We start from the raw sequence: 15,254 nt of genomic DNA, 5'->3' as shown, positions 1-15,254 counted from the left end.
ATAGTGCAGTGCAGTGTTACTTTAAAGAAAATATTCTTTATTTACAGCTAGTTTAACTTTGAAAAATACGTGTTGCCATTGTTTGAATCCAGCATGGGGCCTAAGAGATCAAGAAAAGTGATTTCAATCCAAATAAAGCAGGAAATAATAAAAAAACACGAACAAGGTATTAAATCAAATGCGCTATGCAAAGAATATGGCATGTCGGCATCAACTGTGTCGACAATTCTTGCACAAAAAGACAAATTTAAGGAAGTGAACGTGAGAGACAAATCTACAAGAGTGTTTAAAAGTAGATCCCTAATCGTAGAAACTGAGAGGTTACTTATCATCTGGATTAGGGAAAAACAGATGAAAGGTGATTCAGTTTCTGGTGATTTCATTTGTGAAAGAGCCAGGGAGATTTATGAACATTTAAAGACAGATCAACCTGGTTCTTCAGGAACAGAATTTGAAGATTTTCGGGCTAGCAAAGGCTGGTTCGAAAAATTTAAGAAAAGAAGTGACATTTTAAGTGTTGTTAGGCATGGTGAAGCTGCTAGTGCTGATAAAGAAGGGGCAGCAAAGTTTTTAATTGAATTTAAAAAACTGATGGAAGAAGAAAATTATCTTCCACAGCAAGTGTTCAATGTTGACGAAACTGGGCTGTTCTGGAAAAAGATGCCCAAAAGAACATTCATCACCAAGGATGAAGCCTCTTTACCTGGGCATAAACCCATGAAAGACCGTCTCACTCTATTGCTTGGTGCCAATGCTTCAGGGGATTTCCGACTGAAGCCTATGCTTGTCTACCACTCTGAAAACCCCAGGGTGTTCAAGCAACAGAAAGTGGTAAGAACAAGGCTTGGAGTCTATTGGAAGTCCAACCGTAAGGCATGGGTGACAAGACAGTTCTTTAATGAATGGGCTGTTGATGTGTTTTGCCCCTCTGTCAAGAGCTACCTAACCACCAATAAACTTCCTTTAAAGGCTCTTCTCCTCATGGATAATGCTCCTGGTCATGACCCTGACCTTGCCAGAAATTTGGAGTATCAATTTGACTTTGTGAAAGTGTTGTTTTTGCCTCCAAACACTACATCACTCATACAGCCAATGGACCAGAATGTGATCAGCAACTTCAAGAAGTTGTACATGAAGAAAATGTTTAGGAGGTGTCATCAGGCAACTTCCATTGATCCTGAACTAACACTGAAACAGTTCTGGAAGACACAATTCAACGTCCTGGAGGCTGTAAAATTGATTGTGTCATCATGGCAAGAAGTCTCCAATAGAACCCTCAATTCTTCATGGAAAGCACTGTGGCCATCAGTAGTCCATGATTTTGAGGGATTTGAGGATGACACAGAGTTGGACCAGGAGATTGTGTCCATTGGTCAGTCATTGGGTCTTGAAGTGGAGGAGAAGGATGTGGAAGAGCTTGTGATGTCTCATGAGGAGGAACTTACTCCTAATGACTTGAAGGAACTGGATGAGATGTTACGGGTAGAGGCTGACAGTGGTGAGGAGGAAATTGAAAGTGATGACCATATGTCAGCTAAACAGTTGAAAGATGTGATTTACCACTGGGAGAAGTTCAGGGAACTGGCTTCAAAGCACCCAGAAGTGGAAAAAACTGAACTAACTTTGTGTCATGTTGAGGACTCAGTGGTCTCCTTCTTTAAACATAAGTTAATGGTGAGGAGGACAGATGCCCCACAGACCACAATTGACACTTTCTTCAGTAAAAGGCAGAGGGAACAAGATGCTAGCCCTCAGCCTTCCACTTCAAGAAGGAGAGAGGATGTTCATGGTGGAGAATCTGTCAGTCCAGAGGTTCCTGACATTTTCATGGAAGGTGACTCACCTTCCAAGAAGCAGTAAAATGCTTCTCCTCCACCTCCACTTCCTTCTCTTCTCCCTTCTCCTCCTGCACCTCCCACTTCAAATGCACATCATCACCATCATCCAGGAGCCTTCTACATACACACCTCAAAGTAAGTAAATTTTTCCGCCATTTTTGTTGAAGTTAGGAAATTTTCGGTGAGCTGGAACCAATTACCCAAAAACCCATTGAAACAATGGTTTCGGTTAACGAACGTTTCGGTTAACGAACGTTTCGGTTAACGAACGACCTTCTGGAACGGATTGAGTTCGTTAACCGAGGGGCCACTGTACATGTACACTCCAGCTATGCACTAAGGTCATTTATTTATTTTATGTTTCTTTTAGTATGGTGTGTGCATGTAAATGGATGAAAATAAAAGAACAAATTTATGTAAATCTACCCAAAAATACAGTTGAAAAACTTTTTATAAAATGTACTACAGTATTGTACACTAATGTACTACATTTTTTATATCTTGAGCAAAATATATGAAGCTTATATTCAAATTAATCTCTGTCTAGCAAGGATTTCAGCAATGCAAATTATATTATCCTAACTATAGTCTGAGATATTATATAAAATAAACATAAAGAAATCACCAATCTTTTATCTTGGAACAGGAGGGTGGTGGGAAGAGAAGGGGAGCGGTAGGGGGCGGGAGGTGAGGTGACAGAATGTCTGGCGTTTGTTTGTTTATTTATTTGACATAAGATTTGACAGTTGGCGCTGAAGACCTGCCTGCGGGTTTATTTATCATTACAGTTGTACCCCGCTTTACGCGGTTTCACTTAACGCGATTTCTCATATACGCGGTGCCTCGCCAGAACCGAACTTTCACTTAACGCGGTTCATCTACCCATATACGCGCAGAGTGTCCAGCTCGAGACGCTATTTTTCGATTCGCCTCACCCGCCACCCGCTGTTCCCGCCTGTCTCGCCTCTCCCTCCTCCTCCTCCCTCCTTCCCGCCTCCCTCCGCCTGGGCAAGCCGCGCTGTAAGGTTGCGCAGTGTGTGTCTTCTACTAACGTAAGTGTTACACCTAACTTTTAGTTTTCCTAACCTAACCTTTATTTTTCCTAACTTAACCTTTATTTTTCCTAATCTAACCTCTTCTATATTATTTGTTTGTTCATACCATCATAAAGTTAAGATAAAATTTTTACTACAACATAGTTGTGTATCGTCAAAAAGTGGAGTTTTGGGGTCGGGCCAGTCTCTATTGGAATTAATCCCATATGTTCTGTTGTTCACTTAACGCGGTACCCTGTGGGTTCAATTGACCGCATAAATCGGGGTACAACTGTACTTAAGAGTGACTAAGCTCTTCTCATAATTTGCCACCCAAACGACTTGGGTGAATAAAACTTACATTGGAGGGATTCTTGTAAGATAGTAATTTATTTGAATACCTGTATAAACATGCTATATTTGCAATAGACATAACAATTTTAGTACCATAATCATTTAGTACATGTACAATACAGGTGTGCACTTGGTCCATTGTTACTGTACAATATTGACTAAATTCACTAGATAACGTACGCCTGGCAGCACAATCTATAAGAATACGCGATGCATACGTTACTGTGCCCGCTCTAGATCCATTTTGGTTCGCTAGGGAGGGGGGCACGGACGTATATGCGATCGGACGTTGTTTGGTCGGACGTTAACCGGCGCATGACTGTATTCATTTTTTTACATAATTTTACTACAGCTCCACACACGGTCTTATTTTGTTATTTTTCTTATGTAGAACCATCGTCCCGTACTCCCGGCTGTAAACAATGGCATTCCTCTCATCTTGTGTGACCATATTATTATTATTGATTTATATTGTATAAGGTGCATTCATAAACATTATTTAAGGAATATAGTTTGCATTTCTCATTAATTTTATTGTTTTGGGGGAAAAGAGGGTAAAAAGCCACACAAAAGATATGGAAGGTCACACTGGGGAACACATCTCATTATTATTGCTTTATTTTAATGGTTAATTAATGATTCACGATAAGATGATTCACCTTACACAGCAATATTGGAGGACACATTACCGTCGTTATTCGAGGCTTTACTGTACTGTATTCTGCAGGTAGTTTTATGAAATATAATTTAATCATTTTGGGTATAATATATATCATAAGATGTACACTACAGACCCAGAAAGGTAAGCAATCACTACCGTCTGTTTGGCATCACCATGACTCCGAGGCGCTAAGCAGCTTGTGTCTTGCCTTTATTCATTACACATGCAAACTTACCCTAGTAAACATTATGATATATGCCATATTCAGTGTATTATCTACCACAAATATAATGAAATAGACTCGAATTTCAGAGCATTTCAGATAAGGGATACCCAACCTATATTGGAAAGTACTGTACTCTGTAAAGGTGTTATACAATCATTATCAATATTTTCATATACAGTAGACCCTTGCCATTCACGAGGGATAGGTTCCAAGAAATGGCGCGAATTGGCAAAACCGCGAATAGCAACTTATATAATACCCTAGTGCACTATTATATAGGTATACCTGTACTGTGTATGAGAAACTTAAGTCACAGTACTGTACTTACATTCAAATGTGGAAGACTGGAGCCTTCTCAGTTTTCACCTGCACCACTTTAGCACTTGCTTGAACAGAATCACGAATTGCTTGTACATTCTTTCTTATGTACCGCACTGTGGATTCGTTACGCCAAACAACCAACCAACCACGGTAGCACTCATCCCCTCCTTTAATTTGCACTGGGTGAGGGCAAGCAGAGCGGGGTGAGATGCCGCGTGGGGTGACTCGTTGCGCTGAGGGAGAAGGCTCGCATGCTAGCCACCCGAGCCACCAGCTGCTTACCGCGAATCGTCGAAATCATGAATCATAAACCTGCGAATAGGAAGGATTTATTGTACATTGGCTATTCTCTTCAGTAAAGTATTTTGATAATTTCAAAATAAACTTTGTGTAAAATAATCTATCATTATTATTAAAGAAAAAACATTTCAGGAAAAGAATAAAGTAATCCAATGATTTAAGTAATTACACAATTTCAAGAGAGAAAGAGAGCGAGAGAATGCCAGGTACAAAACTTGTTAATCCTATATATTGTATAATACAGTACAGCTCCTCCCCGACTTATGACCTGGATTTGGGTCCCTAACCCCGTCGTAAGTTGGGGAGCAGCTGTAATTGGTGGTGGAGGAGTGGCGAAACCATTTGATGTTCTGTTATTTTTTCTGTCTGGTTAATCAAGTGTAAGTAGTTATTCGGGTAAAAAGATGCATAACTATACTGTATTGATGATTTTGATACTTGTGTATTCGTAAACTATTTACAGTATGGTGTGATCAAAGCTTATTGAGTTATATACTCTACTGTATCATATTGATGATTTTCAGTGAAGTGGATCTCACACGACACATCTCCTGTGAAGTGTGCGATGTGTCTGTCAGTGGAGGCTATGATTCTGAGCTGAACCAAGTGAGTTCTTGTAATTAACCAAACCAGTGTTATTATGTTGATGGTCTCTTGTTTTTGTTTAGTGTGTGTATGTGTGGATGCCCGCTTTATGTGCATGCCTGCCTACTTTTGTGTTCAAGTGCCAAAAAGGAATTAAGTTGATGGGTTGAATGGTGTCTGAAGCACTTTTCATTTGTGAGAAAGTGGTTGTTTAATGTGAAGCAGAACAAAGTTGAAATAAGTAGTTTTGTAAGGAATAACTGTTTCCACTAAAATATCCCAACAGTGTCTGGGTCACCACTTGTAGACATTTCTGCCTCTGAGTTATGATTATTACTTTGTGATTGACATTAAGTTATTTTAGAGATAGCGATCAGCTGAGGATTTAGATACCGTATATACTCGTCTATAACCCCCCTTCGTATATAGGTCGACCCTGATTTTTTTACCAAGAAATCGTTAATTTATGATATTCCTCGTTTATAGGTCGACCCAAGTTTTTGAGGGTAAAGGAACAACAAAACCTTCAGAAAAACACTACGTCCTATAAACTTGTTTACCATTTATTATTACGACACTTTACACTGAAACGCGGGTAGTTTCAACAAAAATATTGTATATTTCCATTCAAGTATTTATTCAAGTCAATTAGGAGGGAATATTATTGTAATACAATAGTTTTTTAACTGAAAACCATTTGAAAAGCGATTACGGTAACATATTTTGAACGAAAGAAAGCAAAAGCCATTGTTTTCGTCACAATTTTATCCCACTTTCCACTGTAATACGTACGTCATTTCAGCAAAAAATATTACATTTCCGTGAATGTATTATATCAACCACAGTATGAATAGAATATCACTAATATAACAGTATTTTAACTGAAAACTATTAAAAAAACGAGTAACAAATCTTGAACATCGGAAGGTTTGGTAAAGTCTTGTTTTCGTCATGTAGTTTATCCTAATTTACATTGAAATACATTACGTTTTAGCAAAACTACTATTTATTTCTGAGAATATGGAAATGTAATATTTTTGCTGAAATGAGGTACGTATTATAGTGGAAAGTGGGATAAAATCGTGACAAAAACAATTACTTTCGCTTTCTTTCGTTGAAAAGATGTTACCGTAATCGCTTTTCAAATGGTTTTCAGTTAAAAACTGTTGCATTACAATAATATTCTATCCTAATTCACTTGTGATGTAACAGTTTTTGAACTGAAAACGATTCGAAAAACACGTGTACCGTCTAGCTGATACGGCAGAGCCCTGGTCGCGGAGGCTTTGTGTTTGCATCGGCCCTTCTTAAGCAGTTTTTAATTTTAGCGTACGTTGAAATTGTGTTTACCGGTATATTCTTATTTTCTTGCTTCTTATTTTCCAGAAATATGACAAGTTTGTATATAATACAATGTTACGGTACTTTTAATTTACAAGTATTCATTTTTAAAAATACAGAAGACACCAAACAAATACCAGTACTACGGTTATTTGCGTGACTCTCCCGCCAAAAAAGACCAAACAGCTGGTACTCTCTCCCTCAGCCCTACCAAAAATAGCCCAACATCTTTCTTGTTTATTCTCTTCCAATTTCTCACTTTAACTGGTATTTTTTACTTCATATTGCCTACATCAGATAAACTACAGTAATTGAGGTTAGACACTGTTATAAATTTGATTACCGGGTCCTGGCAGGTGCCGTTAGAACCACCTGACCCTACCAACAGTGTTGCAAGTCAGACAGCATTTTTTTAATCATCCATGTGCACGAGAAAGGATGGATGGATGAAAGCGGTATACAAATATGGCTTAAAAAAGTCTGGAACTTTAGACCAGGGGGACTGCGCAAAGAAAAAAGTCTTATTGTGTGGGATATGTTTCGGTCACATCTTGTTGACAGTGTTACTGCTGGGATTAGGAAGGAAAACACTGATACAGCTGTGATTCCTGGTGGATTAACAAGTCTTGTCCAACCACTGGATGTTTCCATAAAAAAAACATTTAAAGATGTGGTAAGAGTGAAGTGGAACAACTGGATGATAGAAGGCGATAAGACATACACAAATGGAGGCAACATCCAAGCTCCATCACTAGCAACATTACGTGAATGGATTGTAGAGGCCTGGGATGCAATCAGACCAGAAATTGTGGTGAAATCTTTTAAGAAATGTGGGATTTCGAATGCTCTTGATGGAACAGAAGACGACTTGTTGTGGGATTATGAGGCTAATGAGAGCGTGAATGAGGATGAAGATATTGATGAACCTATGGCTGATGATGGTGTTGATCCATATGACGATGCTGTTCAAGGAGAGGACTGGGAGGAGCTGTTTGGTGCTGCAGATGATGACAAGGAAAATGATTTTGATGGATTTTAATGAAAATATTCAGAAATATGGTATCGTAGTATTTATTCAAGTCAATTAGGATAGAATATTATCGTAATACAACAGTTTTTTAACTGAAAACCATTCGAAAAGCGATTATGGCAAAATCTTTTGAACGACGAAAGAAAGTAAAAGTCATTGTTTTCGTCACAATTTTATCCCACTTTCCACTGTAATACATACGTCATTTCAGCAAAAATATTACATTTCCATATTTATTTCTGAGAATATATTCATTCAGGCACAGTTAAGGTAAAATATACTTGTGATGTAATATTTTAATGAAAATATTTATAAATAAGGTATCGTATTTTTCTTTTGTTTCAAATTTAATAAACTTTTAAAAATGAATACTTTATGTTTTGCATCGTTCTGTGCTACCATACCATGCATTTGGCTACTTTGGGCTTGCTATGATGACGCAAGAGATCTGCCCTGGCAACTGTACCGACACTCACAGCGGGTGGTGCGTTGGTGCATCGTTTCCATTGTTTACTGGTAGTTACTGGTAAATATTTTTCAACCTAACGAAACTGTTACCCGTATAGAGGTCGACCCCAACTTTTTACCAAAGAATTTGGTCTTAAGAACTCGTGCTATATACGGTATTTGAGTCAAACATACATTAGATGATGATGATGATGATGATGAGGTTTATATGAGGAAATGTGGATCGCTGAAACCTGAATAAATGAGCTTGGTACGGAGTTAATGCAGCATAATACATATTATTTGTTCTTGTAGACTATTTTATTGTTGGTCTTAGTTTCCAGTGTTGTGTCTTAGGTGAATATTGTTATCCTGTACATAATAGTTTTAACATGAATAATAATTGATTGATTTCTGGACAGGTTGTGATCTGTCAGAATGTGACGAGATCAGAAGGTATGACCCAGGGAGTGTTGACCCATGAGCTGATACACATGTTTGATTACTGCCGCAATAAACTTGACTTCAAAAACCTGGAGCACTTAGCCTGCACCGAGATAAGAGCTGCCAACCTGGCCCACTGCTCCTTTCTCTCCGCATTTTCTCAGGGTGACGCTTCGCCTATTAAAATTGCCAAAGCTCACCAGGTAAGATAGACAATAAGTACTGTACCAATAAGATTATATGTCAGTCTCTTTATCACTTCTGCATGATGGCATTCAAGTCAAACCTTTGCCACATTAATTATTTTAATTTTTCCAGTGTGTTCCATTTGTGCTGTAGGGTAGCCAGAACCAAGAGCAAACACAGATTTCCTTTTCCTCTGTTGTCATTCATTCAATCTAATTGTTGTAACATCCTCTTGAACTATTCAAAACCAAGGCCTCCTGTCATTCATCTGCAGTGCTGCTTCATGGGTGTTCATCCTCCTCAGTTCTAGTACATGCAGTACAGTACAATACAGTACAGCCTTTATCCCAGTGCTGAATTAATCATGGTGCAGTTGTATGAAGGCCTCCCAAAATATGAAATGAACATAAGGTACTAGATTTATAATAGTAATACAATTGGTGCAGAGCACTCCCGGGAATGAGAGATTTCTGGCTAACCAGGCGACTTTCTCAAACCTGGAAAAATTATTATCCCCGGAATCTATTCCGGTTACTGGGAAAAGTTTTCGAGTGTCTAAACTGGACATCTTTGCACAGACACACACTAGACCACTTTCCCAGAATGTTTCTGGGTGCTGGGGATGTTTCCCTTGACTCTAAACTACTGTATACTGTAGTCCATAAATGCAGTTATAATTAAATTAGAAACTCCATTTCTTTATTATAATAATCCAGAATAATTTATCTAAAACTTTTGTTAAATAAATATATTTGAAACTTCAAAATATAGGTGATATAGGTGTGAATGAAGCTGTGTGTTACAGCAAAGACTGGTATTTTCCACTCGCATGGAGCTGTGGGGGATTAGTGGGTCTTATGTAACTGACCTGACCTGACACAATGTCAGGTGGAGGTAGGGTGGGGGATTAATGGGTCTCATGACCGGAAGATGTCTTGAATAAACACGAAACCTAAAGTATATTTAGGGAGACTGTGATAAGTATAAATGAGAAAAGTTGTATCTCTTCAACGTTACAGTACATTACATAACATTTTAAAATATGGAGTGAGAAAACTGTTCTGGAAAAATTCTGAGCTAATTTAAATTCCAGCTAATGGAGATTTCCGGTTTAGAGGGATTCCAGCTAATGGAGATATTACTACTACTAATAATAATACACACTGATATAAGGGAGACAACAAAGCTGTTTTTATCAGGCCTCCCCTACCGTCCTCCCCCAGACAGATGGGCAGAGACGTGTTTGTGAGCCACTAAGCCAGGCCGTGCACCCCTCCCCTACCTCCCAGTCACCCTCTTCCTTCCCCAGTGTTTGAAGCTGCTATCCCAGTTTGTCCGCTCGCACTGAATCCCATTTATTTACTGTCATCGCTATACTCGGTGCTCGGGAACACATCCTTATTTCCCCCATGTATTTATTCCCTCCATTACATGAGTTTTCGCTATACGAGCAGACTCCAAGTAAAGTATCTACACGTATTATCGAGATTTTACTGTATTTCAAATAAATTCTTTGTTTAGTTCCTGACATAGAGACTTGGGGATATAAACTAATAATTTGAGCTTATTAATACCAGTACCCTTCATATTCAGTGGTCCCTCGGTTAACGAGCGCCTCGGTTAACGAGATTTCGGTTAACGAGTTACCTTCCATAAGATTCTTAACTTCAGTTAACAAGCAATCCCTCGATTAACGAGTTTCTTACGAGCCGACCTCAACATGTTTTCTCTTGCATTTGGCGGTCCACCAGCTGTAGTATTAGTCCGCCAATACAGTAATTGGTTCTAGGGCTTATACAGGTTGACAACCCTTTATCCGAAATTCCGAAAACCGAAAAGCTCTAAAAACCGAAAGTTTTTTTGTGGGGCAAAACTTTTTTTTTTTTTTAACAGGGATTATTAGCCCACCCAGGCATAGATCACTGACCCACATCGGGGCCTGGGGGGCGAAAATGTAATAGTAATAATAATAATAATAATAATAATAATAATAATTATTCATAGTAAATAAAAATTTTAATAAAAATACTCCAAAATAAAATAATAATGATTACAATTAATAATAATAATAATAAAATATATAATAAAATTAATAATAATAATAATAATAACAATAATACTGTAATAGTAAAATAATAATACAGTAAAGAAATAAGAATGAAAAAAAGATCAAAAGTGAGAAACACGACCTAGACCTATGAATTATTATTATTATAATTGTTATTATATTTTCGACCCCGAAGCCCCAATGTGGGTCAGTGATCCATGCCCGGGTGGGCTAATACACACACAAAAAATAACCTAACCATTCTGAAAACCGAAAAATTCCAAAAACCGACATGCCTCTGGCCCCAAGGATTTCGGATAAAGGGTTGTCAACCTGTATTCATTACCATTTCAGTAAATATCAAAAAGTTTATACTATTCAATAATTTTAAAAGTTTAATATTAAATTTTTTAGTCGTTGTGACAATTATTGAACATAATTGAAGTACAGGGAACTAGTTTTATGCGCGCCATCCAGCCTGGCAACACACCAAATAGGCGCCAGTCTCTCTGTCTTTTCAGTGGAGGTAACATCTTGCTTGAGATTCTTCAACTAAACACTTTTTTCTGTGTTTCCAAGCAAATTATTGGTCATTTTGAAATTTATTTTACATATTGACAATATATAATGCAGTGCAGTGTTGATTTAAAGAAAATAATCTTGAATTACACCAAGAGAACTAAAATTTATGGGTGAAATGGCGCCATGGGGTGACTTCTCTTCTACCCCATTGCCTTCTCTTTTTCCTTCTCCACCCCCATTCTAATTCCCATCATCATCATCATCCAGGAGCCTTCTACATACACACCTCAAAGTGAGTGTACTTTTCTACTTTTTTTGTTGAATTTAAGCAATTTTCGGTGAGCTGGAACCAATTACCCCAAAACCCATTGAAACAATGGTTTCGGTTAACAAGTTTTTCAGTTAACGAGCAACCTAGCAACCTTCTAGAACGAATTGTGCTCGTTAACCGAGGGACCACTGTGTAGTAAAATACTTATTATTACCTTACTATTCAGCTTATCATTTAAGGATATTGTAAGCGCCATCCGGGCGTTTAAAGGTTAATCAGACTCTTCACGTTAAACTCGAATGTTATAATTCGGTCAAACCTGTTGAATACAATTCATTTTAGTATTTCAGATATATCATACATAGGCAATCATTCATAAATGCTTAATCCAATATATATTCACATAACAATCATAGCTATGTAATAAGTCTAATCATAACACTTATAATGAGTACTTAATTTGCCATATTTCTATGTTGTCACAATGATAACCGATGCAATGGACACAGTCTACCTGTGTAAACTTAAGTACCAATTAAACGTATGTGTTGAAAGTCTCAAGAGATACAGGTTAGGTGTTGCCTCTATGATGGGGATAGCTACAGTGCCAGTCCCTGCCCAGCGTCACATGCCCAGCCCTGGCTGGCCGAATTTGCTGGGTCAGGTGCTTATACACAAGCAAGCTCCCCTTACTACCACCCATCACCTCAACCTCCTCTGGGTCTCTCCATCTCCACCATCTCAACACTATATACAGTACTGTATACGGGCAGGCACACCCAATAAACATGACATGACTTAATAATAATAATAATAATAATTAACGGTTTATTGAAAAAAATTCTGCAACCCGAAGGCTGAAAATATACATTGGACATAAATGACTTATTACATACATTGGTGGTTTAACAAAAGCCTTCATTAGAGAAAGGTAAAGGAACATACAGTGAACATACAGATTAATGTAGGTGTTGAACTGCAAACTCGTAGTGTAGTAACTCCCTCCCAGATGGTGTTAGGAGGAACTCACGTGGTGTAGTAGTTCCCTCAGATGGTGTTATGAGGGACCTGGCGTGGTATAGTAATTCCCTCGCAGATGGTGTTATGAGGGGCCTCGGGTGGTGTAGTAATTCCCTCACAGATGGTGTCATGAGGGACCTCACGTGGTGTAGTAATTACCTCACAGATGGTGTTATGAAGGACCTCACGTGGTGTAGTAATTACCTCACAGATGGTCTTCTGAGGGGCCTCACGTGGTGTAGTAACTCCCTTACAGATGGTGTTATGAGGGGCATCACGTGGTGTAGTAATTCCCTCACAGATAGTGTTATGAAGGGCCTGGCGTGGTGTAAATTCCCTCACAGATGGTGTTATGAGGGACCTCCGTGGTGTAGTATTCCCTACAGATGGTGTGATGGGACTTGACGTTGTGTAGTAATTCCTCACATATGGTGTTATGAGGGACATGTGGTGTAGTACTTCCTCACAGATGGTGTTATATGAGTGAGGTTTGGTCTTAGGCCTTCCTATCGTGAGCGGATTAACATCGCTGGTTGTTGTTAGGTCTCACGGGCGTTATCACTGGGTACCTGGGACCTCACTGTGAAGTTTAACAGGTCGACTGTTACTGTTGAGCTGTTCTCACTGACAGGCACTGTTCACCACTGTTCACCACTGCTCACCTCTGTTACTGGTTCCCTTTCCTATGAAATTGTAACTTCTGGCGAGAACTTGTTGATATTCCGGTGGGGAGGAGGGTTCAGGAAGGGGTTGGTATGGGCCAACTTAACAGTTGACCTGGCTGCTCCGAGAGGAGCACCAGGTACGTCTTGACCCTTCAGTTTGTTTATGTGTCATCCTACTCATTACTGCTTGCGGTAACAGATATTATATTGTGAATGTCTTGAGAGAATTTAATCAGGATCATTATGGTATCAAATTCATCTCTCTAACACAAATAGAAGTTTATGATGAATGCTGTAGTCTGAAGGGAAAGGTTCATTGGAATGTCTGTACTGCCCCACCCGTCCTCCTTCATACTTCCTCTATACTATTAGCTGAGTGGTTCAAAGAAAATCAAACTAAATGTGTTCACAATTGGTGAGCAGACCTGTTATTATCTAAAATAATGTTAAATATGAACTATCAAAATGCAAATGATTTCAAGGCACTAGCACTTCAGAGAAGATGTTTGACATTTTTAAATACAGTGGTCCCTCGGTTAACAAGCACAATTCGTTCCAGCAGGTTGCTCGTTAACCAAAAAACTCGTTAATCGAAACCATTGTTTCAATGGGTTTTAGGTAATTGGTTCCAGCTCACCAAATTGCCTAAATTCAACAAGGTAAATACACTCACTTTGAGGTGTGTATGTAGAGCTCCTGGATTATGATGATGATGGGAATTAGAATGGGGGTGGAGGAGAAAGAGAAAAGAAGGCATTGGGTGGAAGAGAAGTCACCCCATGGTGCCATTTCACCCATAAAATTTTAGTTCTCTTGGTGTAATTCAAGATTATTTTCTTTAAATTAACACTGCACTACATTATATATTGTCAATATGTAAAATAAATTTCAAAATGACCAATAATTTGCTTGGAAACACAGAAAAAAAGTGTTTAGTTGGAGAGTCTCAAGCAAGATGTTACCTCCACTGAAAAGACAGAGTGACTGGCGCCTGTTTGGTGTGTTGCCAGGCTGGATGGCGCTCATGAAACTAGTTTCCCTCCCTTCAATTATGTTCAATAATTGTTAAAATGACTAAAAAATTTAATATTAAACTTTTAAAATTATTGAATAGTATAACCTTCTTTATATTTACTAAAATAGTAAGGAATTTAAGCCCTAAACCGATTACTGTATTGGCGGACTAATACTACAGCTGGTGGACACAAATCTGAAAAATATATATTTGAGTTGGAGCACAAAAGTTAGATTAATAAGGATTGCTCGTTAACCGAAGTTAAGAATCTTGTGGAAGGTAAATCATTAACCAAAACCTTGTTAACCGAGGGATCACTATATTTATCATAAAAGATTAAATACGTGATTATACAAACCAAAATACATATCATTTCAGGAATGTGTAAAAAACAAGGCTGCATTCTCTGTGATGGCTGTTCGTGAATAAGTGAGGCAGAGGCACGAGAGGTGGTCGACAGAGTGTTTGACAGGTGTTACAATGATCTCGAACCCATCGGAAGACGTATACGAAGAAATTCTTTAGACATGCATAAAGCATATAAGGAGCGCTATGCTTATGGATATGATTAGGTTATGGATCTTGTATATAATCTTTAATATTTCCAGATGTGTATATTGTAACTAAACTAATGGTTATAAATATTTTGTAGTTTGATAAACCTTGTAAATTATCATAATTGTAGTTTTCGTAATACTGAGAACTGTAAAAGAATAGTTTTTTATTATTACACAGCCTTTGTGTGTGTGTGCATTTGCACTTATAGACAATCAGTGTTCAACTTTGTGAAAACACCAGTAGTGATTATGTCTGCCAACTCTTTTATCTGAACACTGTGCAACATTAAACTAATGGACACCCACACTAGAAAGTGGCCATGCTGAAAGAAAGAGACCAGTGGCCTGTTCTCGATAGTCTTGTCAAGGGCTATTTTGAAGCCCAGTACT

The 15,254-nt window shown here is 38.3% G+C and overlaps 1 protein-coding gene across 1 annotated transcript in view; it reads left to right on the top strand.

The window, feature by feature from the left end:
- Positions 1 to 14,951, top strand: part of LOC121857631 (mitochondrial inner membrane protease ATP23 homolog) — a 37,380-nt gene extending 22,429 nt beyond the window's left edge. The window contains 4 exon segments of the mRNA XM_042353690.1: positions 5,259 to 5,340; positions 8,560 to 8,784; positions 14,686 to 14,728; positions 14,731 to 14,951. Coding sequence (XP_042209624.1) covers positions 5,259 to 5,340; positions 8,560 to 8,784; positions 14,686 to 14,728; positions 14,731 to 14,879 — 499 coding nt within the window. The 3' untranslated portion in view covers positions 14,880 to 14,951.
- Positions 14,952 to 15,254: the final 303 nt, after the last annotated feature.

The sequence above is a fragment of the Homarus americanus genome, unplaced genomic scaffold (genome assembly GCF_018991925.1).
Source record: "Homarus americanus isolate GMGI-L3 unplaced genomic scaffold, GMGI_Hamer_2.0 scaffold36267, whole genome shotgun sequence".
NCBI lineage: Eukaryota > Metazoa > Arthropoda > Malacostraca > Decapoda > Nephropidae > Homarus > Homarus americanus.
Note: the sequence above shows the minus strand (reverse complement) of the source record. Positions and strands in the feature narration are given on the sequence as shown.